Here is a 27,319-nt window from a genome sequence, read left to right as displayed (position 1 = left end):
AATTGATTTAACATTACATTTTACATAAATATGCGTTGTTAGCCAATGTAATTATTTAATATTATAGATATTAGCGCGCGGCCTTAGTGTGCGTGCATTGTACAGTGCGACGCACACATGCTACTAGTTAACGGTATCGCACGCGGCCCGCTCGGTGCCGTGCGCGGCGCGGCGAGTAGTCTCAAGTCTGCTTTCGGCTATACTTCGCGCGCATACCTATTCTGTTTAATTACGTATCTGCTAAATAGCTATAGTTTCTAGTGTTTTATGTACCTACTCTTTCTTGTGAACTTTATACTTGTGCCTGTGCTGTAATAAACATTCTTCCGTGCATCTCGCTATCTTTCACTCACTCTCCTACTTGATTTATCAAGACTTTTATATTAGCGACACACAACCCACGCTATATACGCATGGGCCAAATCCAATGCAGATGCCCCAACCCAACTTCGCCCAACGGTGAGACAATGATTCAAAGTGACTGGTCAGTTTAGTAGGTAGTTAATAAAATTATATTTCAAATAAAATAAACTGACTAATACTAACAAAGGCTTTTAATTTTTAAGTAAGAAACTGTAGGCACCCTAAATATATCTGTCTTTGTTTAAACCGACGGACTGGTATAAAAGGATTGATGAGATTTTTTTTTATTTACAAGTTAACCCTTGACTAGAATCTTAACAGATGGTAAGTGATGATGCAATCTAAGATTGATGCAGGCTAACTTGTTAGGTGTAGGATGAAAATCCACACCCCTTTCGGATTCTACACGACATCGTACCGGAATGCTAAATCGCTTAACGGTGGGGTCAAATCTTTGACGGTAGGATTGTAACTAGCCACAGCCGAAACCTCCTACCAGCCAGACCTAGACCAATTAAGAAAACCTCAATCTGCCTAGCCGGGGATCGAACCCAGGACGTCTGTCTTGTAAATCCACCGTGCATACCACTGCGCCACAGAGTAATAATGGAAAAATAAATATCAGATAGGTATGCAAGTGGAAGAACTTGGTCACCTATGGTAATGAGGCGTAATGGTATGTATGTGACCCATTTTATAACACACTGGCGGACGCCCGCGACTTCGTCCGCCTTAATTTCGATGTCAACTTTACTACTACCCCTACCCTACCCTACACAACCCCTTCATCTACCCTACCCCTACCCCCACCCTACCCCTACTCTACCCCAACCTACCCCTACCCTACCCATACCTTACCTACACCCTACCTCCATCCTACCCCTACCCCCATCCTACCCCTAACCCCATCCTACACCTACCCTCCCCGTACCCTATCCCTTTCCTACCCCTATCCCACCCTTACCCCTATCTCACGCCTATCCTACCCCTACCCTACCACTTCCCTATCCTACCCGTACCTCTACCCTACCACTACCCTATCTCTACCTCTACCCTACCACTACCCTAAACCCGGCCCTAAACCTACCCTACCCCTACACTACCCCTACGCTTCCCTACCCGTACCCTACCCTACCCTGTAACTTCTCTATCTTACTCCTACCCCTAGCAAAATCGGTCCAGTCCTTCGAGAAAACGATATGACCAAGAGAAATAGAGACTCCTATGCTAATAATATAAAGAGGTAAAGTTCGTGTGGTTGTAGGAGGTAATCTCTGGATCTACTGGACCGATTTGAAAAATTGTCTTACCAATAGAAAGCTACGTTATTTGCGAGTGTTATAGGCTATGTTTGATCCCCATATTCACACGGGAACGGGAGCTACGTAAATGAAAGCGCCGGGCGTCATATAGCGGAATTACTGCGTCTTTTAGAAATTTTGTATTATCTCCGAAACTATTTAAGTAATTAACATACTGTAAAGGGCAAATCCTTGAGATTATTAAACAATTTATTTTAATAAGGATTAAAGTTTAGTTGTATAAATAATGACGTAAACCTAAGTATATAAAATTAATAATTTTTAAAACACAAAAGGTACTATATCTGCTAATATATAGAAGATAGATATATGGCGTCGCGGACTTTTTTGTAGAACTTTTAAAGATACATAAAGTCTCTATACATTAATTTCAATTTTACACAATGGTTAAGGCAGCGCATGCGAATAAGTCTGTTTAAAAGGTTTTTAGTCCGACCTGTATGGCAAAAACTGTGATAACTCGGCTAATATATATGATACCAATATAAAATATAGCCTATAGCACTCCCCGATAATGTAGCATTCTATTGGTGAAAGAATTTTTAAAATCGGTCCAGTAGTTCCGAAGATTACCCCATTTAAAAAATGTGACAAACTTACAAACTTACAAACTTTACCACTTTATAATATTAGTATAGATATAGATTTACCACTTTATAATATTAGTATAGATTTGCTCGTAAAGTGTCTCTTATTTCACCAATTTCAATATCATAATGTATCTCATTTCGTATATCGTAAAACGCACGGTTTATCATCCGTCTAAAAACGAAAGCTAAGTGAAATCTTAGCAAAGAGTTTTTATGTCAGAAAAGTGTTCAACATTTTATGAATAAAACTTTGTGAGTTTTAATTTATAATAAACTAGTGGACGCCCACGACTTCGTCCGCGTGGAATTCAGTTTTTCACAAACTCGGCGAGATCCATGTATTTTTCCGGGATGAAATGTAGCCTATGTGTTAATCCAGAGTAAAATCTATTTCCAGTCCAAATTTCAGCCAAATCGTTTCAGTAGCCGCAGCGTAAAAGAGGAACAAACATATTTACACACTTACATACATTCACACTTACACACTTACACATAAACTTTCGCCTTTATAATATTAGTGTGATAAACATTTAATGCTTTAATTTTGCCAATAAATGACAACAATCTGTAACAAAAATACAAACATATTAATTCTGCTTTATTAGTAACTAGCCGACGCCCGCGACTTCGTCCGAGTGAAACTCGATGTAAACTTTCAACTACCCCTACCCTACCCCTAGACTACCCCTAGCCTACCCCTACCCGTACCTTACTCCTACTTACCCCTACCCTACTTTTCTGGTTGATTTTTTACACCTTGTGTCCAAAAAACCTATTTTTTTTAAATAAAATTTAGCCTATGTTACTTGTGGATAATATAGTTTTCGAATGGTGAAAGAATTTTTTAAACCGGTCCAGTAGTTTTTGAGCCTATTCATTACAATCAAACAAACAAACATACAAACATACGAACATACAAACAAAGTTTTCCTCTTTATAATATTAGTATAGATACTGGATCTAGGTAAAAAATATTCCGTGCGTTTTTTTTCGCTGTATTGTTTTTATTTTAAAATATCGAGTAGTGAGAATTTATTAATTCGACACCGTTAAAAGTCCCAAAGGTAGCGTAAAAAGGTAAAAAATAAAAAAAAAATCGTAAAAATAAAGCCAGATTTATATTTGTCTGACGTGTCGTGTCGTGAGTCGTGACGCATTAAAATAGAATCGGTATCATACATTTTTTATGGCAACGTTTACACTTATGTGTTGTGACATGTCGTGATGGCTTCTGATGTGCGTCACAACACGACGCGTCAGACAGATATAAATCCGGCTTAAGCCTCGTGTCTAAAAAATCGGCCGATAGATTACAAGCGTACCAAAATTTCATCGTAATATTATGGAAAAATTAAAACCGTTTCTGAATCACAGATATTTTGTAATTTAAACGGCTTGAATTAAATTATCACTGGCTTGGCACCGCCTACAAACTGATCAGAAGGTAGCACATAGGTAAGATGGTATTTTTCCTTTTTAGTTTGGTTAATTTTTGAGTTGAATTTTTTATATTAAAATTTTTATTTTTTTAATTTTTAGTGTTAGCATACTTCCTAAGTGTAAATAAAAATAAATAAGCAATTAGCTGAAACGTTATTTTCTTATGATAAGTACCTAAGTTCTACAATCCTAATTTTGAAAATACTACCTTATCTCTAATACAAAATTTCACACCTCCTTTATTATTTAATTTTTTTATTTAAAAATTTTGATTATCCACACGTAAGAATATCCAAAAACAACGTGAAAGGTATCAAACCAATGAGGAGTTTTCTTAACTTTCCGTCGTCTTCATCACCAGACCCCTTATGCAGTCACAACCTATATGGATGGAAAGGTATTTCTACGGACCTCTTTAACCGACGAACACGATTACAACTATGAAACATCGATACTATCGCATTAGATCATTGATCATATACTTTGACAGAAAAATAACGTCTATCGAGGCAGGTCCCATACAATAATTGGTCTGAGACTCAAGGCCCTCTTCTTCTTATGAGAGACATAGCGAACAAACCTCGGACAACACGCTCAATATACAAAACTAAAAAAATTAAAACTAGCCACTTTTTTATCACTAATGAATCACCTTTCTCAATATTTTATTAGAGTTGTTCCAATTTAATGACCGCTCAAAACATTCCTGACGTAATATTGAGATATACATAATTAGTACGATACATGTCTAGTTAAATATATACATATAAATGTTAAATGTAAATTATTAACGCTGTTGTTAATCTATATAGCCTTATATTTAAACTAATTTTAATATGTCAAAGTTATTCCAAAACTAAGACAATTTACGTAATCTAGCTCATAGCTGTTAGATATTATAACGGTATGAAATTAAAGATAGATAAAAAAATTCAATACCTATGATGTAGTTATGCAAAATTTATATTGTTAGCTAATAATTTCGATTTTTTTTAAATAGTGTGAGCGGTCAACTTTTCACTTTTAAGTAAATGAGAAAATTTGTGGTAGTCTCCCATAATAAAAGGTAAAAGAGTTGGAACATAATATTATTATCTTTTTATTTATATACCTGCCGCCCGTTTCACCCGCGTAGTTCTCGTTCCTGTAGGAGTACGGGATAATATATGGCCTATAGCCTTCCTCGATAAATGGGCTATCTAACACTGAAACAATTTTTAAAATCGGACCAGTAATTCCTGAGATTAGCGCGTTCAATCAAACAAACAAACTTTTCAGCTTTATTTATTAGTATAGATTGCAATGTAAATATACTTAAAATTATTGATAACTCAGTGGTATGAATGTAAAATTATCTATCTAATAAACCTAAGATGAACTTTAATGTCTTTTTTTACTATAATGCGTACAAGTCTTAATTGTACAAGTACTAAGGCTACCACAAACGTTTTCCTTTGTTGTAAGGATCCGGAAAATGAAAAAAAAAGTTTGTTGTTACTGTTGAACCAAGGAGTTTACTATAATTAATATAAATACTCTATATTGAGATTATTGATATCGTAGACAGATAAAGTAATAGACGAATATATAGCTCCCGCCGCATTCCCTCAAAAAAGATAACAACTTTTTTGTGAACTTCGTAAATAAACGAGATAAGGCAATTTGTTACTCTGCATCATGACGCGTACCGTTTTTTCAGTCAACTTGTAGAGAATAAAAAAGAAAAAAAAATGACAAACAGTAGTCTAGTTCTTTCTCTGTCTACGATTAACCACCATCCTACAGGAAACGAACTGTAATGCTAGTTACAGACCTGCTATTTTAACTGTAGTTTTTTTCTAATGATTTTGATTGAAATTTACGCACCATCCTACAGGAAACGAACTGTAATGCTAGTTAAAGACCTGCTATTTTAACTGTAGTTTTTCTCTAATGATTTTGATTGAAACTTACGCACCATCCTACAGGAAACGAACTGTAATGCTAGTTAAAGACCTGCTATTTTAACTGTAGTTTTTCTCTAATGATTTTGATTGAAATTTACGCACCATCCTACAGGAAACGAACTGTAATGCTAGTTACAGACCTGCTATTTTAACTGTAGTTTTTTTTTCTAATGATTTTGATTGAAATTTAGATCAGGTCTGAACTGAAGGTCTGTAGCCCGGGCAATTAGTTTTTGCTTTTAATTTGTGCTTGATTACACAATATTACGTGATTTATATTTTTATTTTTATATAATTATGTATAAAAAAAAGTATGAATAAAAAATGTTACATTTGAATAATACTATTTATTCTTTATTTACCTACTAATATTAATTTAAAAAAAATCAGAGATTGCTTGCTAAATCTAACATCTAAAAGGCTTAGGATTTAGTTGTAAGATGCAGTATTTGACATTAGACAATTAACAGACAGTTCATTGGTGTGTAAGGTCGTTTTTACCAGAAATATAATTAACAAGTAATTGTATTCTGTGCTTAAGATGCTAATTGAAGAAATTTGTTCTTTTTTTTTCGCAAGATAGCGGGTTATTTTCAAATTTTTTTTTGTTTAGTTCATTTATTTTATTACTCTCTGATTAATACAGCTGATGATAATGCTTAATAGTAATTTATCTAAAAAAAACATTTTACAGGTCTAACTAAGTAATAAATAACAGTAGCTTTTCGACTCATTGTTATTTCACGATGTCCCGAGTACGAGTTAGGAGGGCTATTCTGTACGATTATTTATTATTCTACAAAGTACATATTTAAATTAAGCCTAACCATGATGCATCAGAAACCACAGTTGGTTTTACTATGCACTGGTTATTACATACGTATAATTATTATATACATGGTTAATTCATAAACAATATTAAATAAAATAACAAACAAAAAGAGAAAAGAAAAAAAATGAGCAATCATTAGCGGATAGTAAAATAAATATGATAATTATAGTGAGTTTACTAGCTATTGCGAGTTGCGAATTCACCTCTATTTCTCTCTCTGTCTGTCACGATACTATAGAATGACAAAAATAGAGGTGAATTCGGAACTCGCTCTTGCCTTTTGAATACAAAACATTACAGAATAGCCCTACATAAGAAAATGTCAGTTTGCAGGTTTTCTTTCTAGAATTTTTAGCAGTCTGAAGTTGAGTCTGAAAAAATTCACCTCTATCTCTCTCTGTCTGTCACGATACTATGGAATGAGAAAAATAGAGCTGAATTCGGAACTCGCTCTTGCCTTTTGAATACAAAACATTACAGAATAGCCCTACATAAGAAAATGTCAGTTTGCAGGTTTTCTTTCTAGAATTTTTAGCAGTCTGAAGTTGAGGCTGACAGCTTAATTTAATATACCTATAGTAAATATTTTACAAATTATTATTCGCTAATGCTGTTTTATATGTATATTTTATTATCAAATGATCTTCCATTGTTCCAAATGTTCCATAGATAATAATTATTGTTATTATTGTTCTAAATCGCAAAAGCCATCTCGATGTTAATCGGAATTATGACTGGATGTTATGAATAATTTTGTATCAAATAAAAAAAACACTTTGCAAACGAGTCTTTCATTTTCCTTTGCTACCTTCGTTATTCCTGCTATCCTACTAATATTATAAACGCAAAAGTTTTAGATTGCTTCATCACTTACCATCAGGTGAGATTGTAGTCAAGGGCTAACTTGTAGAGAATAAAAAAAGATACTTTTTTATACGGAGGTATACCTGCCCCTCTAGTATACCTAATAGCCCCGCTAATGACCCCCACTGACGGTCAATAATAATTCTCACGTTTCTGCGGTGAAACCGGCAGCACCCACGGCTGAAGACGAGCCGTCAGGTACGCAGTGACCAACACACAGTTAAAGTCGTGGGTGCTACAGAAACGTGAGAATAATTGACCGTTTCTGGCTAGCATTAGTTACGTCCAATGTTCAGGCGGTCAGTTTACTAACAGTGACGTACGTTAGCTACCTAAATGATTTAATATAAAATCAAAAAAACCGCATTTTTCGTATTCCGTAAAGAGGTCTTTAAGGAATACAGGGTGAACAATATTATTAGTTTTGCGAGATTTATAGCTAAAAGGTACCTATTACTTACCCCATTTGGATTAGAACGTTTTTATGATGCAAGGTTACTACCCCGTTTAAATATTGGCAAGCTATCAGAATTTCAGCATTAGCATGCTCATAAAATAGACATAATCATTCTAGTTGTGTCTAGACAATGTTTTTGTAAAAGTCACGAATCTTCCATAACAAATGACGTAGGCACCTGCCTATGATCTGATCAACTGAAAAGAAGGCAATATTTTTAGAATCTATCAACCTATTCTGATCTTATTAATGTTGGTTAATATGCGATAAATAAGTAAGGATCTCAAATTTATTAATTTTCCTAATTCTCTGCTTGTGTGAAGTCTGCCAATTCGCATTGGGCCAGCGTGGCGGACTATTGGCCTAACCCCTCTCACTCTGAGAGGAGATTCGAGCTCAGCAGTGAGCTGAATGTGGGTTGATAATGATGACCTACTTAACTACTTACCTACCTACCAACTACGTAAGTATTAGAAGGCTCAAACAGGAAAATACTTGATTAAATTTATAAATAAAAAAATATACTAAAGTTCATCAGGTCATCGTACCGAGCATGTTAGATTCATAGCACCCTCATCTCGTCATAGCAGATGATCTAAGGGTTGCAAGGCGCATGCGTGAAGGCGACAAGGCGCGACGTCGCGACGCCTCGTCCTTTTAGCACCTAGGGCTGCCACAACATTGCGTGAACTACTTACTTTGATAATCATCAATATCAGCATATTTTAGAGACCGAGTCAGAGTCAGGTCTACACATTACAAGAGAGAGATAAATTAGATACATTGGTAATGATGAGAGGGCACCATATTATTATTCAATATCATGTGACGTCACATATCCAATGGACGCTTCTCGCACTCGATTGCATCCACACAGGTGTCCTGCAGTGGATGTTCATCGGCTGATATGATGATGATGATTGTGGACGTGGAATGGTGGCAAGAATAATTGTTATGAGACAGAGCCAATGTGTGTGTCACGCTACATTTCCCAGGGAACCAGCGTCAATCAGGTATCTTGCCATCATCCCGACTTATTCCTTATAAGGTAAGTTACTTATAACTTATACCTTCTTACTTTTTAAGTAATGATCAGTCATTACTTAAAAAGCCAGTGGCGTGCACTTTATATTATATGCAAAAATGCATTATCTATATCTTCATGACTCATTAGCATTTACGAACGTATTTGAAAAAGAAATTATCCATTCTATCTACAATTTTCATGTATAATGCCTTCCCTAGTTATAAACCTTTTGCATACCCACATAGATACCTGCCGGTAATAACCATAACTCTCGTTTTTACTGCGCCGTAGTCGGTTAAACAAGTCCTACTAAAGGACGCTCGCAATGTTGATACTGCCACCCCTAATAGCAAAGGCGCCGGAGTGTCGCTACCAATTGTTGCGTCTCCTCCATGTTCTCCCCATGGCCGCCCTTGTTTTCTCCCCCATCCCACTCACCAGGACGAACACACACGTTTTCCAACTAGCACCAAAACGCACACTGTGTTAACTTTCTCCTTACAAATCACACCAACTCCCAACAGCGCGTGCACTGTGTCGATATGTTGTTAGTCATTCAATTAAAGGCGACTTTGGGATAACTTTGCTCTATAATCACAGTAACCATATCAGCTGTCCTGGCTGGAACAATGTAGAAAAAGTTTAGATTTTTTATAAAGTACCCACTACATACGATTAGTAAAGTCATACTTCTCTATCTATCATAAGAATCAAGATTTGATAATAAATTTAATGTCTACTTTAATTAAACTATATAAAAAGTGTTAGAAATTTCGACAGTGGAAATCTCTATAAGGAATTCATGAAGAGCATAGGAACAGTGATTTGAGAAACAAAGAGAAGGTAATCCCAATATTAATTATATAAATTGTATTTATAGTTCTCAGACCTATTAATTGTACTAGTATTGTATAGGACCTGCCTCGCTAGACGTTACTTTTCTGTCAAAGTGTATGATCAACGATCTAATGCGATTATAGAAACTGTCTCTATAGTATCGATGTTAAATAGTTGTAATCGTGTTCGTCGGTTAAAGAGCTCCGTAAAAATACCTTTTTGTGTAATTGAGTTGTGTAAAAAAGGTACAAAAACTTCTAATTTAGTATAACTTATATACAAAATCTAAGCTCGTTTTCCTCAGAAAATGACAGATAATTTTGTTCGTGACTATGAGTGCGATACAGGTCCTTCTATAATTGGTTTGAGTTATAGTTGTATCTACGTAAATTCCAATGAACCGTTTATAGTAGGTAAGGTACGTAGTACAAGGAAATAAGTGTGCCAAAATATGTGTTATCATCTGCTATATTTGGAACAGTGAAATAATTTACCAGCTAAATGTCGGATAGATCCCATTTCTGTGGGAATACTCGTATCCAATTCGGCTGGGCCTCTTTCGGGAAACTTCACGATATCTTTTCGTCCGAAATTCCTCAGTGCCTGAAGACTAAAGTCTTCGAACAATGTGGGTTGCACCTATATAGTTCTGAGACTTGGTCGCTAACTATGGGCCTCATAAGAAGGCTCAGAGTCACACAGCGGGCGATGGAACGAGCTATGCTATAGTATCTTTGCGTGATCGATTCAGAAGTGAGGAGATCCGCAGAAGAAATAAAGTCACCGACGTGTGCTCAATGCTCAATGTGTCGTGAAGCTGAAGTGACAATGGGCGGGGCACATAGCCGATGGACTTAGTAACTTGAACAGTTTTGAAAAAAATCTCTGGGGCGTGATATTTAATTTTTGTGTCTCAAACGGTGAAGGAAGAACATCGTTAGGTAAATTGCATAACTGAGAATTTTCTTAATTTGAGAATCTTCTACGTTTGTGAAGTCTGCCAGTCCGCATTGGGCCAGCGTGGAGGACTATTAGCCCAACCCCTCTCATTCTGAGGAGACTCGTGCTCAATAGTGAGCCTAATGTAGGTAGTTGATAATGATGTAACGAATAAACTCAGAAACTACTGAACTGATTTAAAAAAATCTTTCACCAATAGAAAGTTATATTGTCAGGGAGTTACCTAAGCTTCATTTTAACCCTGAACCTGCGTACTTCGCAGGGGAAAACGCGAGGTTCTGCTAGTCTTTATTAAACTTTAGAGCATCAATAGTTCAACGGTAAGAGCGGTCGGAGTCATCACCGAGGGATGAAAGTTCGATCCTCGCCCCGTTGGTCTATTGTCGTACCCACTCCTTAAACAGTCTTCCCCGACTAGTTTGAGGGGAATGGGAATATTGGTCATATTTAAGGACATAATTATGGCAAATATTTAAAAAAAATTGTTTGCACCAACAGATGGGCACAGTGCGCGGTGCTAGGCCGCCGTCCCAAACCGCGTACTACGTGGCCCTGGCAGGAATACTGGTCTTACTGGCACTCCTACTGTGCTACTTCTTCTACTTCTGCGTCAAACGGATTAAGGGTGAGTGTCATAGCTGGGCATTAACTCGTTAATCCGTTAATTAACGAAGTTAACATTTTGATTAACGGATTAACTTTTAAGTTAACCTTTAAAAATGTTAACGGACACGTTAACTTCCGTTAATATGCAGAAGTCCGTTAATCGTTAATCCAATGCCTACTATTTACCGCACGGCATCGCGGCTCGGCGCGAAAAACTTTTGATTGGATTCATTTGTATTTTAAATATTAAACACTATACATAAACAATGACTTTTTTGAAAGGTTATTTATTTATATTTCCAAAGCAATCAACAAATTAGTATAATTATGTTAAAATTATAGATATCAATCATCAAAAAACAAATTATGACACTTTTCCCCAGTGCTCATCCTCATTTTTCCAATGGCAATCCCACGCAACGATTTATAAATACAAATTTACACAGTCATATTAACGGATTAACGATTAACGTTAACTTGCGTTAATTCTTTCGAAATGTAACGATTTAACGTTTAACGAAGCTAACTTGTTTTGTAGCGGAGTAACGATTAACGAAGTTAACTATTTGATTAACGGTGCCCAGCTATGGTGAGTGTAGTATACTTGTACCCCAGAAATCCGAATGTCTGGTTCCATACCACTATTTGGGGTCAGTAGAAAACCAGTGGCGCAGCGTGCGCCTTGGGCCCTGTATATAAATCAATTGGGGGGCCCAAATGAAGGGTATGGATTTCTTACAATAGACACAAAAATGCTCGTTTAAAATAAATATGATAGAGACAACCTAATAAGTAGATTGTTTCTGTGGAAAGAAAATTAACTCGTGTCATTCAACTTCAAGGTATGTATGTATAACATAGACAATAGGTTAGTTAAGTCACCGTAGATATGGTTGAGTTTTTTAAATAAATTATCGTTCTACTAGATTGAAAAAAAAATCATATTCTTTTGAGACGTGACGTTAGATTATATGAAAATTTTAGTTTATAATTAATATGCTTTTGACAATACCGAACGATTTTGACAATTTGAGCCCGAACGCCTGACGGCCATGGCGGTCTAATCAACTGTTTCATGACGTCATAATAACAAATTGCTTTTAAACAGTGCGTTGCACACAAAATTATAATTAGTTTGACGTTTAGTAGGTACATTGTGACGTCACAAAATGGACGACAGCGTTTTTGACGTTTGGAAAATAAAAACATGATTTTTAATTAAGTTTTTGAAATCCTTAACGATTATCTGACAAACAATAACAATCTCCTGTTTTTTCGCTCACGGGTAACCTTGGTTGACGCACGTGTAAGTGAGATTTCGGTGATTTTTCGGCGCTTTTTTTTGTTTTTACACAGTCTAAATATTTGATACTAGCGGACGCCCGCGACTTCGTCCGCGTGGAATTCAGTTTTTCACAAATCCCACGGGAACCATGGATTTCTCCGGGATGAAAAGTAGCCTGTTATTTCAGAGTAAAATCTATTTCCATTCCCAGCCAAACCGCTTCAGTAGCCGCAGCGTAAAGGAGGAACAAACATACACACATCAAAATCCGTTGCGTAGTTTTAAAGAATGTCTTTATTATAAAGGGATATACAGCGTGTCCCGTTATTAGTACGACATACTCTACAGGGTGATAGCTGACAACAAGGCCATCTAAAATAACGCAATGTAATATGTTGGCCAAAATTTTACGATTTTTAAGTTATGTTGATTTTTGTATATTGTACAAAATGTAACTTAAAAACCGTAAAATTTCGGCTAACATACATTGCGTTATTTTAATAGGTCTTGATGTCAGTTATCACCTTGTAAAGTATGTCGTAATATTTACGGGACACTGTATAGGGACAGAGAAAGCGACTTTGTTTTATACTATGTAGTGGTTTATTGTGCTAGCTTTCCTTGTACACCATAGTACATTGCCCAATGCCTCCTTTGAGGTTATTTCTTCATCCGAAGCGCCCAATATCTTAAGGCTTTGCCGAACAGAACGCGAATTTAGCGCGCGTTAAAGCGCCTTTCTGACGCCACGCTATACTTAGCGTCGAATTGTGTTAGTTGTACTATGACAGTAGGTATTAGCGGTCGAATAGACCAATAATTGGTCTAATAATAATAATAATAAAGCTTTATTGAATTCCATATAAATCTTAAAAACTAACACACAATCTTAAATAACATATCTAAAATAAATTTGATTTTTTTTTTGTTTATATTTACACGTTTTTTATTTATTTATTTTTATATGGACCCCCTAAGGGTAAAAGCCTCCTCCAATGTTTTCCACCTTTCCCTATCTTTAGCTGCATCTTGCCATTTCACTCCCGCTGTCGCCTCTATTTCGTCTACCCATCTAGCAGCTGGGCGGCCTCTCGATCTTGTGCCTATTGGACCTGCCCATTTCATCACTCTTTCGGTCCATCTTCTGTCGGTACATCTATATATATCATAATTATATATATATATATATCATAATTGGTCTATTCGACAATTATTGTCGCTAGAAGCATACGTCGCGGTTAGGTCTGTTTGACAGTTAATACTGTTAAAGTACGCGTTGTTTGGCGAAAACTCTATCCCTAACTCTTGAACCAATGACGTCCACAATGACGTCCACAATGATGTACCACTAACTCTTGAACCACAATGTAAAATTGGTACCAAAATGATTGTTGTAACATAATACACACGGTGTAATACATATTTTTTGGATTCGACTGCCGTACATTACCAATCTTACATTGTGGTTCAAAAGTTAGTGGTACATCAAAACACAAAAGACATTTTTCGAGCTAAGCCTAGTCTATTATATTAGCATCATTATCAACATAATTATCAGGCGATAGACGTCCACTGCTGGTCATAGGCCTGTTGCATGGACCTCCAAGCACAATGATCTCGTGCCAGCATCCAGCGGCTCCCTGTAACCCGCATTATATAAGAGTCTATTATATAAGATCTTGAAAAAAATTACTCTCCAGCACAAGGGGGTGTAACACTAGACTGCTACTGGGAATTCAAGGGAGATAGGTAATACAATATTTCAATCTTCCCATTTCTCAACTCCAGGTTCAAAATTAGCTCTGGAAATTTCGAAGGAGAAAGAAAAGCTTATATTTCATAGACCGACTCAAGACTCGAACTCCTTATCTTTAAACAATTAGAACCTCGTGATCCGAAACCACATTGACTAATGAGGTATGATAAGTAGGGTAAAATACCCACATTTATTTGAACAGGAAGGAAAATAAAATAGTATAAACATAATAAAAATATTTATATTAACAACCAACGGACGCCCGCGACTTCGTCCGCGTAAAAATCGATGTATCGATACCTAATAAATAGTCCACTTATCATTTTACATTTACAAATGTACCTAGTAAAATTAAGGACTTTCCGTACAAACTTTCTACCCCTACTTCATCCATTTCTGATTTTGTTTTCGCGACAAAAAGTATCCTATTATCTTTCTACGTATTATGGTCTCAAATCGTCTTAAGTATCATTTGAATTCATTCTGTAGTTTCAGCGTGATGCCCGGTCAAAAAAAAAGGCAAACAGACAGACAAAAAATATAAAATAGGCTTCAGTATCGATCTCCTACCTCTACCCTACTCCTACCCTACCCGTACCCTAACTGTATCCTACCCCTACCCTACCCGTAGGGTACGGGTAGGGTAGGGGTAGGATAACCTACCTACCCGTAATCTTCCCTTTCCCTACCCCTAGGATAGGGGTAGGCCCTACCCCTAACCTAGGCATACACTACCCTACCCTGCCCTACCCCACCCTACCCCTAACCTAGGCATACACTCCACTACCCTGCCCTACCCCACCCTACCCTACCCTACCCTACCCTACCCTATACCTTCCCTACCTTACCCCTACCCTTAGCAAAATCGGTCCAGCCCTATGAGCGTGGTGCGATGACAAAGGAATGTAGAGACTTCTATGCTAAAATTATAATCTTTGGATCTACTGGACCGATTTGAAAGATTGTTTTACCAATAGAAAGCTACGTTATTTGCGAGTGTCATAGGCTATGTTTGATTCCCATATTCACACAGGAACGGGAACTACGTAATTGGAAGCGCGGGGCGTCATGTAGCGGAATTTCTGCGTCTTTTAGAAATTTTGTATTATCTCCGAAACTATTTAACTAATTAACATACTATAAAGGGCAAATCTTATCTCCATAATATCCTTGTGATTATTAAATAATTTATTTTAAAAAGGATTTAAGTTAAGTAGCATAAATAATGACGCAAACCTAAGTATATAAAATTTATAATTTTTAAAACACAAAAGGTACTATATCTGCTAATATATAGAAGATAGATATATGGTGTCGCGGACTTTTTTGTAGAACTTTTAAAGATACATAAAGCCTCCATACATTAATTTCAATTTTACACAATGGTTAAGGCAGCGCATGCGAATAAGTCTGCTTAAGAGGATTTTCGGTCCGACCTGTATGACAAAAACTGTGTTAACTCGGCGAATATATATCATACTAATATAAAATATAGCCTATAGCACTCCCCAATAATGTAGCATTCTACTGGTGAAAGAATTTTTGAAATCGGACCAGTAGTTCCGAAGATTACCCCATTTAAAAAATGTGACAAACTTACAAACTTACAAACTTTACCTCTTTATAATATTAGTATAGATATAGATTTAAGATATTACTAACTCTTTTGGTGGTGGTAAATTATTATAGTTTATTGTAGCTATAATTTTAAAAATTGAAGGATGACATAGATCCGCCTCCAAAGCCCCCAGACCCGGGTCCATCCCGTAAACGACACGGAGAGAATGCAGAAGTCCCATCCTCCAAAAAACCCAATGACTCCCAATCCATTCCTTCCATACAAAATGTATATGTTCACCCATCATTTTCCGACGGCCCCAAATCATACTCATTAGATGACAAAGGTCCGTTCATTGTCCAAGTGTCACGTGATGTAGTTGACCCATCGTCTGGTGCCTCTTTAAGAGCCATAACTTTTGGCCAATTTCTGCACAAAAATAAAATAGACTCAATTGTTAATAGGTGGCATTAAAAATGTAGGGCGTAACAAAATTATTGTTGAATTTTGCTCGGCACAGAGTGCCAACTGATTTTTGACTAACCCAATATTAACACTATGTAAATACAAAGCAATTATCCCGACATACAACATTTCCAGGATGGGTCTGGTTAAAGGTGTACCAATAGAATGGACGATGGACGAATTTGTAGAGTCTATTGAGCTCCCTACTGGTTGTGGAATCGTTCTCAAGGCCAGAAGATTAAATAGGAAAACCACCAGTGAGGGTGTAACCACATGGGTGCCGACCCAGACTGTTGTAGTAACTTTCAGAGGGCAGATGCTCCCTGAAAGACTCTACTCCTACTACTCCTCTCTCCGTGTCGAAGTGTACAAATTTCCCACGATACAGTGCCAAAACTGTTGTCGGTTTGGCCACATTAAACTGGCTTGCAGATCCAAAGCGAGATGCTACAGATGTGCTCAACCCCATTCAGGTGATTCATGCCCTGTTACACAGGTTGAATCTACTTGTTTATATTGTTCTGGCAAACACTTTGCCACAGACAAGGACTGCCCTGAATTCTCTCGTCAGCAGTCCATAAAACTGGTAATGTCACAAAATAATATATCTTACATGGAAGCAGCGTCTCAGTTCCCCCCTGTGCGTACCTCGTATGCAGAGGTAGCAAAAGAAATGCCTTCCTCTTCCCCTAGGACTCCCTCCAGATCTCAACATCCCTCAACAACTTCATATCGCCAGACAATATTCCGCTCCCCTCGACCCCGTGCACCTCTGGGGAAAGGGTATGACAAAAGAGCTCATCAGAATATTGTTGGTGAATGTTCCTCATCCCAACCAAATGGTTGCGCTCTCAACAATAATAATGTTGATGTCCCTTCTCAGGGTCGAATTTTAGAAATATTATCAGAATTTTTAGTCAATATTATAGCTCCTTGTAGCGAAATCCCCCTACCGCCCAACGTTGCCCATAACTTATCCCAACTTTTCAAAATTCTCAATAATGGACCCAATAACCCTACTTCAATGGAACTGTAGAAGCCTACGTTCCAAAAAACACGAATTAATTTCCATCATAAATCTGCACAAACCTGTCATTGTTGCCGTCTCGGAAACATGGCTGATTCCAGGTTCTCGTATTCGGGTTCCAGGTTTCTCCTGCTTGCGGGATGACAGGGATGACGGTTGTGCTGGTAGTGCCATCCTTCTGAGGCACTCCCTTCCTTATTCCCAAATTCCTCTCCCTCCGCACAGCCAACAGTTTAATGCTGTGGCTGTTCGTTCTTTAGATATTTCTTTTGTGTCTCTGTATATTCCTCACCCTTCTTCTTCTGTTTTTCCTGAAATCCAATCTATCCTATCTTCTCTTCCCAGTCCGGTCATAGTCATGGGTGACTTCAACACTCACCACACTATGTGGGGGTGTCATGCCACTGATGGGTTTGGTCCTCTACTTATAGATATACTGGACGATGTTAACCTTTGCATCCTCAATGATGGTTCTCCTACACGTCGAGCATATCCTGGTCAAAATCCAAAATCTGCAGTGGACCTTTCCCTCTGCTCCTCAAACCTGGCTTCCCAAATGAACTGGAGGGTGCTGCCGTCCACCCATGGCAGTGACCATTTTCCTATCATAATCTCATTAAATAATAGATCCCTTCCCATCCCCAACTATGACCCTCTTTTAAAATATAAACTTAAAAAAGCCAATTGGGCAGCGTATGCCCAATCGGTTGACTGCACGATTGATTCCCTGCCAAGTCTTGAGGTGGATGAAAATACTTTGATTAGTTATGAATCTTTTCTAAATTGTCTTAAACGTTCGGCTGATTCACATATCCCAAGAAAACATCCTCCCAAAAAACACATGCTTTCACCTCCCTGGTGGGATGATGAATGCAGTGATTTATTTAGGGAAAGAACCTCTGCAGAGGAGGCATACTCGTCTTGTATGTCCCTAAGAATTTTTTTAGTCTACCAAAAACTCGATGCTAAAGCCAAAAGGGTTGTATCAAAAAAGAAAAAGTTAGGCTGGATGGGTTTCTGTGAATCCCTTAGTCCTCGTTCTCCTTCCTCTATTGTTTGGACAAATATTAGAAGATTCCGTCGTTCCCTTAACCATGTTGACCGAACTTCTAATAATCCCTCCGATTGGCTTGACAACTTTGCAAACAAACTGGCTCCACCCTCTGTCCGTCGCCAATATCTTTGTCACCGGTATGTTAGCAAAGTGTTACAGTTATCATCACATCCTCTTTGGGCCAAATTAACTCAATTGTCCCGCACTCCCCACTGTCGTTACTCCTCTTCCTATTTGCTAGATAGCTTCTTGAAATTTAATAGCCTCCCTCATCCTATATCAAAATTCCAATGTAACCCACTTTTTTCCACCTCATATAAAGCTCTATTATATAACCCTCCTATCATCACAGATCTTGGCCTAGTTAAAGGAGCCCCAGATACTAGCATTAAATTTCAAGCCATATTAATCAAAATTGGTCAAATCATCTGCATATTTATACTGATGCATCAAAGTTATCCCCAGATGGATGCGTTGGTGCTGCCTGCTGGGTTCCCAGGTATAAGATAATATTGAAATTCAAATGTCCTCCCGAGTCTTCTGTGTTCACAGGAGAAGCCACTGCTATATTGGAAGCAGTCCTGTTTGCACAGTCCCATAACATTCAACAGACGGTTATTTTTACAGACTCTTTAAGTTGTTTATTGTCCATTAAAGAAAACCCATTCAAAAGCAAATCAAGATTTCACATTATCTTAAAGATCAGGCAAGCTCTGCTGTCAAGTTATCAAAGAGGATTATCCATCTTGCTTGTTTGGATCCCAAGTCACTCCGGAATCCCTGGAAATGAGACTGCTGATTCATGTGCAAAAGCTGCTGTGCTAACTGGCTCCCTTGAACATTTTGAAAATTCTTCACAAGACTTGACTGCCCTTACAAAAACTTATCTGGATAGATCCTGGGAGTCCTTCTGGAATTAATCAAAATTGGTGGAAGGCAAACATTATTCATCTATCCAGCTAAATATACCACGACGTCCCTGGTTTTTCTTTCAAAAAATGACTGAACGTTGGGTTCTAACAACTATTTCCCGTTTGCGTCTTGGTCACTCATGTACACCTGTGCATCTAAACAAGCTCCGGATTAGGGATAACTCTATCTGTGAGTGTGGTTTGGATGAAGGCACTGTCACTCATCTCCTTTTTAACTGTCCCAGACTTCTTCATCCTCTCTATGACGTTCTTCCCCCAAAAGTCCCTCGTCCTTTAAGTGTTAAATGTTTGTTAATGTTTGTGTTTAGTCCATATTGTAGATTTTTATGTAAATATGTAGAATGTAATAAGATCAAATTGTAATATGGTTTATATATTTTGTTTATTAATATATGTTATTTGTGTTGTTTTAGGTTAAGAACTAACAAAATAATATCATTTAATATTAACTATTTAGTAGATTCTCAAAATTAAATTTGTCAGCCTTCACCGAACAATCTCCATTGTGCCTCCTCCATCTACTCGACACTGGCGAGATAAACAGTGCCCAGTTGGCACAAATGAAAGCCATAAAGAAGAATTGAATTGAATTGAAATCCTTAACTTTTATTAATAAATATGGATATATTTCGGATCCTCACTTCATGTACTTACCAAATTAATTGATATTTGATATGAGTCAATACCTTATTTACATTGAAGGCAGCTTTTGTCACAGCCTATTCGATAAGGTTTCTAAAATGCTTATGGATAAATGTTTCTATAACTTAAATGAGTATTTAAATTACAAATTTTAATGATATTCTTTTTTTTTGACGTATGATAAATATTTTGACATAATTTTAATTGACATGTGTGTTTGACATAATTTTAATTGACATTTTAACATTTCACTGGTAAAAATTACTTGACTTTGCACTAAATTTAACAAGGTTTAATAATTTTGACAGTATATATTATGACTATTATTTTATTTTATCTGTCACAGTAGTTTTGAGTTACATTTGTCATAATCATTGAATCTTAAAATGTTAAATTGTATAAGCTATTACATATGTTTTCTTTTTTATTTGTTTGCTTTTAAATTAAGATTATACATAGTCTATTTAAATTTTTCATACACCAAATTATTATGGTAGAGAGTATCAGGGTCTTATTATATTTAAGTAATCTTTGTAAACCTGCTTTCTGATGAATAAATAAATTATTATTATTATTATTATTATTATTAAGTTTTGACGGCTTCCGTGGCGCAGTGGTATGCGCGGTGGATTTACAAGACGGAGGTCCTGGGTTCGATCCCCGGCTGGGCAGATTGAGATTTTCTTAATTTGTCCAGGTCTGGCTGGTGGGAGGCTTCGGCCGTGGCTAGTTACCACCCTACCGGCAAAGACGTACCGCCAAGCGATTTAGCGTTCCGGTACGATGCCGTGTAGAAACCGGAAGGGGTGTGGATTTTCATCCTCCTCCTAACAAGTTAGCCCGCTTCCATCTTAGACTGCATCATCACTTACCATCAGGCGAGATTGTAGTCAAGGGCTAACTTGTAAAGAATAAAAAAAAAAAAAAAAAAAAAAAGTACGTAAAGAAGGGCCGCTGTTGGTATTTTTTAATGACTACCCGCAAATAGTTATTGAAATATTGTGTATTGTGTTTATCACGTTATAATTCTTATTGTTTATTTGTTATTATATTATTGTTTTTAGTTTATTTGTTAGCACTACTATTATTACTACTTTTTACTATTCTTGTACGCTCAAACTGAAATATATTGTATTAGCCTATAAGTTTCACATAAGTGAATGAGTGAATTCTTTGTGAAATAATAAATATTTTTAAACCCAAGAATACGATCTTGTTACAGAGTTATCTCACGCAACGTTCCCCGAGCCGGTCACGTCGGTGAGACCGCCGCCCGCCCCGCCAAAGCCCAAGTCGCAAGCTTACCCTGTACAGCCTGGTGGGTTTCTTTCAAAATCACCGTCATTAACAACTAGGGTTCCCAACATTTCTTGCGATAAATATAGTATTTTCCAGATTTTGCGATAAAAAAATATAGTACACTTTAAAAGTTTAGTATTTTACGAAATAAGCGTTAAAACACGTTTGTTTTCTAAAAAACTATATTTATTTATACTTATTGTATTTTTCAAGAATTTTTGTCTTAAGTAAATAAAAGATATTAAATGGTTTTTAACGTTTTTCAAGGTTATTTTTTTAATCGTCAATTTTAAGTTTGGAATTCCATAAGATAGACAAGTTTGGATTCAATAATAATGATCATAAAATTTAAAGTTCATAAAGTTGTTAAAAATATAGCATTTTTGCGTACTATATATTTCTTAAACAGTATATAGTACGCAGACCCGAAATGTAGTATATATTATAGTACGGTAGTAATATAATACTGTATATTATAGTACGGTTGGCAACCCTATTAACAACCCATATTCGGCTCACTGTTGAGCACAAGTCTCTTCTCAGAATGAGAGGGGTTAGGCTAATAACCCATTGCGGATTGGCAGACTTCAGACACGTAGAGAATTAAGAAAATTCTCAGGTATGCAGATTTCCTAACTAAGGTTTTCCTTCACCGTTTGAGACACTTGATATTTAATTTCCTAAAATGGTCCTGGGTTCGATCCCCGGCTGGGCCGGTTGAGGTTTTCTTAATTGATCCGTGGCTAGTTACCACCCTACCGACAAAGACGTACCGTCAAGCTATTTAGCGAATCTTTAAATAGACATTGCATTCAACCGAACGGAACGGAACGGGAACCACGCGGGTAAAACCGCGCGGCGTCAGCTATATTAGTATATAGAGAGAGAGAGAGAGTACCGGCCTTAGACCATTAAAAAGAATGGACCTGTTTCGCACCCAAATTCACCAACAAAAAAGCCTGTCGTTTTTTGAGGGGGACGAGGTAAACTCACACATCGAAAACATTTAACACCATTAAGTATATTCTGTGTCCATACACTACACACAATTATATAATTGACTCGCAATACACACACGCGTAATTTTTACACAGTCTAACAAACATATTGCTTATACTATCCACAGATTAAATACATGGAAAATTCGATTACTGATGTTTGGCTGTTTCGTCAAAAGAACCGATTTTTTTATAAATGGTTTTTATTACAAATTTGATAAAATTGAGGTACCGTTTTTTATGCCATTCAACTACACAAACCGGAATTTTTAGGGAGCTCTTTACACGACGAAAACGATTACAACAACGAAACATCGATTCTATAGCAACAGTTTTTATAAACGCGTTAGATCATTGATTCTTGATCTTTGACAGACGGGTAATGGTTTACGAGGCAGGTCCTTTATTTTTAATGGTCTAAGGTAGCGGCTGTTACTATGGTGTGCAGAGCAACCAAGACTACAAATCCGCCACTGATCGTAACATTCATGAACAGGTGTACGTGAGAGCGCGACGGCGATGGCCCGCCTGTGCAAGCTGCCTCCAGCACCGACACACACCGACACAGTGTTCCCCTCAAGCCGCTCGCCAGCACACAGCGCCGTGTCACTGCCTGCGCCCAGGATCATCAGCCAGCCACCGTCGCCAGTTGGAAAACAGATCGCCAGCGTACCGCCCACTGAGGCTGACTAAATGACCACCAGGGATCTATTTAGAATAGAATAGAATATCTTTATTTGTCCACACACAAGTGAACAAAAGTTGTGGCGCTGGTTTTCAGGTGAAACCTTGTGTGTTCACGGACGTGTCTACGACTATGGTTAACTTAAAACTTACAACAAACCAAATCTATTCCTGATGATAACAATATATGTATATTAAACTAAAGTTTAATAAGTTTAATTAGTTCGTGCCATTTTGTATGGGGCGTTTTTCAGGGATCCGTGGCAGCGCCGCAAATCTGACCATTTAAATCCCTGTAGCTCCGAAAGTAATGATCGCAAATACCCTGTTCCTTTTACAAAATTGCTTTACTATTAGCATACTCTTAATTTATACAATTTAAAAATCTGTCATCATCCCTATTGGCCGTTAAGGGTTACTATGTATCCCGAACCACCGACGATCTATTACATCGTTTTTAGTTTCGCCATGTTAGTCTGTCTGTCCGCGATTTAGTGCAGAGACTACAATGCTGTATAGTCTGGCAAGCTCGTTGATGACACTCGTGGTGTGAAATCGTGCGTGCGGGGAAGTGAGGTGCATCAGTCGTGGGTTTTTCATTCATCGCTACACGGCCCCCGGCCTGCGCAGACCATCGGGAGTGTTACGAACGAAGTTGCCAAGCTATAATTTAGCATGACTATGAACATCTTCCGATGTTGATTTATCGTTATTTAATGTACCTATTGGAGTTATTTATACCATTTTGCCAGATTTTCTCATAAAAATGTTTATTTACACAAGTCAATTTGTATATACTTATTGCATTAACTTGTATTGTCGGTATATTTTTTTTTATAATTCAAGTTCCAAATGATGACAGAAGATATTTATCAGTATAAAAATATGCAAACGTCATGTATTGGATGGATACCTATGTATACCTAAACATGTAAAAAAAATAATAAGAATTAACCCTTAGCACCACCCGTTATTTCCAACCAAACATATAACACACACTCGTGGGGGAGCTAGGTCCGCCATATATCATACTAGCGGACGCCCGCGACTTCGTCCGCGTAAATTTCGATGTCAACTTTACTACTACCCCTACCCTACCCTACCACTACCCCAACGCTACCCTACCCTACCACTACCCCAACGCTACCCTACCCAACCCCTACCCTACCACTACCCCAACCCTACCCTACCCTACCCCTACCCTACCACTTCCCTATCCTACCCGTACCTCTACTCTACCACTACCCTACCTCTACCCCTACCCTACCACTACCCTAAACCCGGCCCTAAACCTACCCTACCCCTACGCTTCCCTACCCGTACCCTACCCTACCCTGTAACTTCTCTATCTTACTCCTACCCTTAGCAAAATCGGTCCAGTCCTTCGAGAGTGGTGGTATGACCAAGAGAAATAGAGACTTCTATGCTAATAATATAAAGAGGTAAAGTTCGTGTGGTTGTAGGAGGTAATCTCTGGATCTACTGGACCGATTTGGAAAATTGTTTTACCAATAGAAAGCTACGTTATTTGCGAGTGTCATAGGCTATGTTTGATCCCCATATTCACACGGGAACGGAAACTACGTAAATGAAAGCGCCGTGCGTCATATAGCGGAATTTCTGCGTCTTTTAGAAATTTCGTATTATCTCCGAAACTATTTAACTAATTAACATACTGTAAAGGGCAAATCGTATCTCCATAATATCCTGGTGATTATTAAATAATTTATTTTAATAAGGATTAAAGTTTAGTTGTATAAATAATGACGTTAACCCAAGTATATAAAATTAATAATTTTTAAAACACAAAAGGTACTATATCTGCTAATATATAGAAGATAGATGTATGGTGTCGCGGACTTTTTTGTAGAACTTTTAAAGATACATAAAGTCTATATACATTAATTTCAATTTTACACAATAGTTAAGGCAGCGCATGCGAATAAGTCTGTTTAAGAGGATTTTCAATCCGACCTGTATGACAAAAACTGTGATAACTCGGCTAATATATATGATACCAATATAAAATATAGCCTATAGCACTCCCCGATAATGTAGCATTCTACTGGTGAAAGAATTTTTAAAATCGGACCAGTAGTTCCGAAGATTACCCCATTTAAAAAATGTGACAAACTTACAAACTTTACCTCTTTATAATATTAGTATAGATTTTATTTAATTGGAAATTAACATTTTATTTCAGTTTTTTTTTTGGTAAAAATAAAAATATTAAAAGACATAATATTACTAGTCAGCAAACATTAAACAAAAATGTAATATTTATATCGTGTTACTTAAAATAAGTAGGTAAAGTTTGAAGTTTTGGTAACATTTTTTTTAAATCTAATTCATGACTGACTATAGAAACTGAAGAACAAAGACAATTTAACTTTAAAAATTTACTTGATTTTTGAAGTTAAATTGTCTTTCTACGTTAACTTTTAATAATTACTAACTTACTCTTTTTATATAGGTATTGATGTATCTATGCTCAATGTACCTGTACAACTATTTTTAATTAATAAATGTTTAATATTTTAATATATATTTTTTTATTAATCAAGGATGTATTTTATCACCAATGCCTATGGGGTACTCAACATATACTTAAGGGCAGTAATTCATGCGGAAAGTCATGGAAAACTAGAATAAAGGATTTCAAATTTTAGGTCAGCGTGTTGCAAATCTATGTTGCTACAAGTAGATGACATTAGTATTGAGTCACTACATCATTTTTAGGGTACCGTAGTCAACAAGGAACCTATTTAGTTTCGCCATGACAGTTTGTCTGTCCACAGTTTAGCTCAGAAACTATTACTACTAGAAAGCTGTAATTTAGCATGTATGACGTATGTACATGTATTTTGAATGTGTGTACATTAAAAAAGTTTCGACAAAGTCGTAAAATTTAATCTTGAAAAAACCTGCCATGTGCGTGCGGGCCACGCGCAGTGAAGGGTCCCGTAGATTAAGATAGCACTTTAATCCCTTAAATAATGCACAAAATGTACCATTTGGTCCCACGTTTGTATGGAGTCTAGGTTTCTCCATTCATCTGTGGTCTAGATTCCAGGTCATCCTGAAGTGGATAAACATTTTGATGCATATCTTTAAGTACCTACTCGTATATCATTTTAAAAATAACGATTTTTAAAATGATATAAATGCTGCCTGCGTGATGTTCACCCTACCAAGGGCGGCGAGTTTTTATAAGCATTTTTAGGGATTAGTTTTAATTTATTTTAAATTTATAGTTGTAGATATAATGATATTTCCTTTTATTTTATTTTTATAATAAATTTAGCCTAGTTAAATATTGTTGTCTTAGCTAGTATAAATAATTGTACTATTTATGATTCAATAATTGTATTGTCTAATAATCCATTAGACTTTTAATTCTTTAATTTTAATAATTTTGTCAATAAATGTCAACAATTTATCTGTACCAGAAACACAAAAATATTAATATACTTTATTCTTTGACACCTATACTTTATTATATAATACTGGCTGTTTTTGGTGCATTTGTCTTAAAAAACAAAAGCTGGTGTGCGCACTTTGTTATCTGTGCAAAAATGACAAGCCAAAATGTCATCTATACTTCTATACTAATATTATAAAGAGGAAAACTTTGTATGTTTGTTTGTTTGTAATGAATAAGCTCAAAACTACTGGACCTATTTTAAAAATTCTTTTACCATTCGAAAGCTACATTATCCACAAGTAACATAGACTAAATTTTATTTTGGAAAAAAATAGGGTTCCGTAAGATATTTGAATTTTTCGGGCACAAGGTGTAAAAAATAAACCAGATAAGTTACTTAGGTGTACGCTGCCTAAACTATAAAAGATAGAACCATAAAATGTTCTAATTAATTATTGTAGATCTTATGAATATCTACAAAAAAGTCCGCGACACACAATACCTATCTATGTCGAGTGAGGCACAACAACCATTTTTTTATTTTAAAATTTTGATTTTTTTGGACTACATTCAAACGCATTTATTTTACTCATGCTATTAATCCTTATCAAAATAAATTATTTCATCACTAAGTTCAGTTTATGTTTTTTTTTTTTTTTTATTCTGTACCAGTTAGCCCTTGACTACAATCTCACCTGATGGTAAGTGATGATGCAATCTAAGATGGAAGCGGGCTAACTTGTTAGGAGTAGGATGACAATCCACACCCCTTTCGGTTTCTACACGACATCGTACCGGAACGCTAAATCGCTTGGCGGTACGTCTTTGTCGGTAGGGTGGTAACTAGCCACGGCCGAAGCCTCCCACCAGCTAAAATGTAGATAATATTTGGTCTTTGAGTGATTAAAATTGGACGTTTGGTTTTGAAGTTATGGCGAAATTAAAATATTA

General features: G+C 36.7%; 1 protein-coding gene across 1 annotated transcript; it reads left to right on the top strand.

Annotated features, from left to right (window-relative positions):
• The first annotated feature begins 11,136 nt into the window (after positions 1–11,136).
• LOC128198710 (uncharacterized) lies at positions 11,137–25,439 on the top strand. Its single transcript, XM_052885302.1, has 3 exons — positions 11,137–11,263; positions 21,186–21,281; positions 22,757–25,439. Exons 1-3 carry the CDS (start codon positions 11,137–11,139, stop codon positions 22,951–22,953), a joined length of 420 nt encoding a protein of 139 aa, XP_052741262.1. The 3' UTR covers positions 22,954–25,439.
• Positions 25,440–27,319: the final 1,880 nt, after the last annotated feature.

The sequence above is a fragment of the Bicyclus anynana genome, chromosome 2 (genome assembly GCF_947172395.1).
Source record: "Bicyclus anynana chromosome 2, ilBicAnyn1.1, whole genome shotgun sequence".
Taxonomy (NCBI): Eukaryota; Metazoa; Arthropoda; class Insecta; order Lepidoptera; family Nymphalidae; genus Bicyclus; species Bicyclus anynana.
The sequence above is the reverse complement of the archived record's forward strand: the minus strand, read 5'-3'. Positions and strand labels throughout refer to the sequence as shown.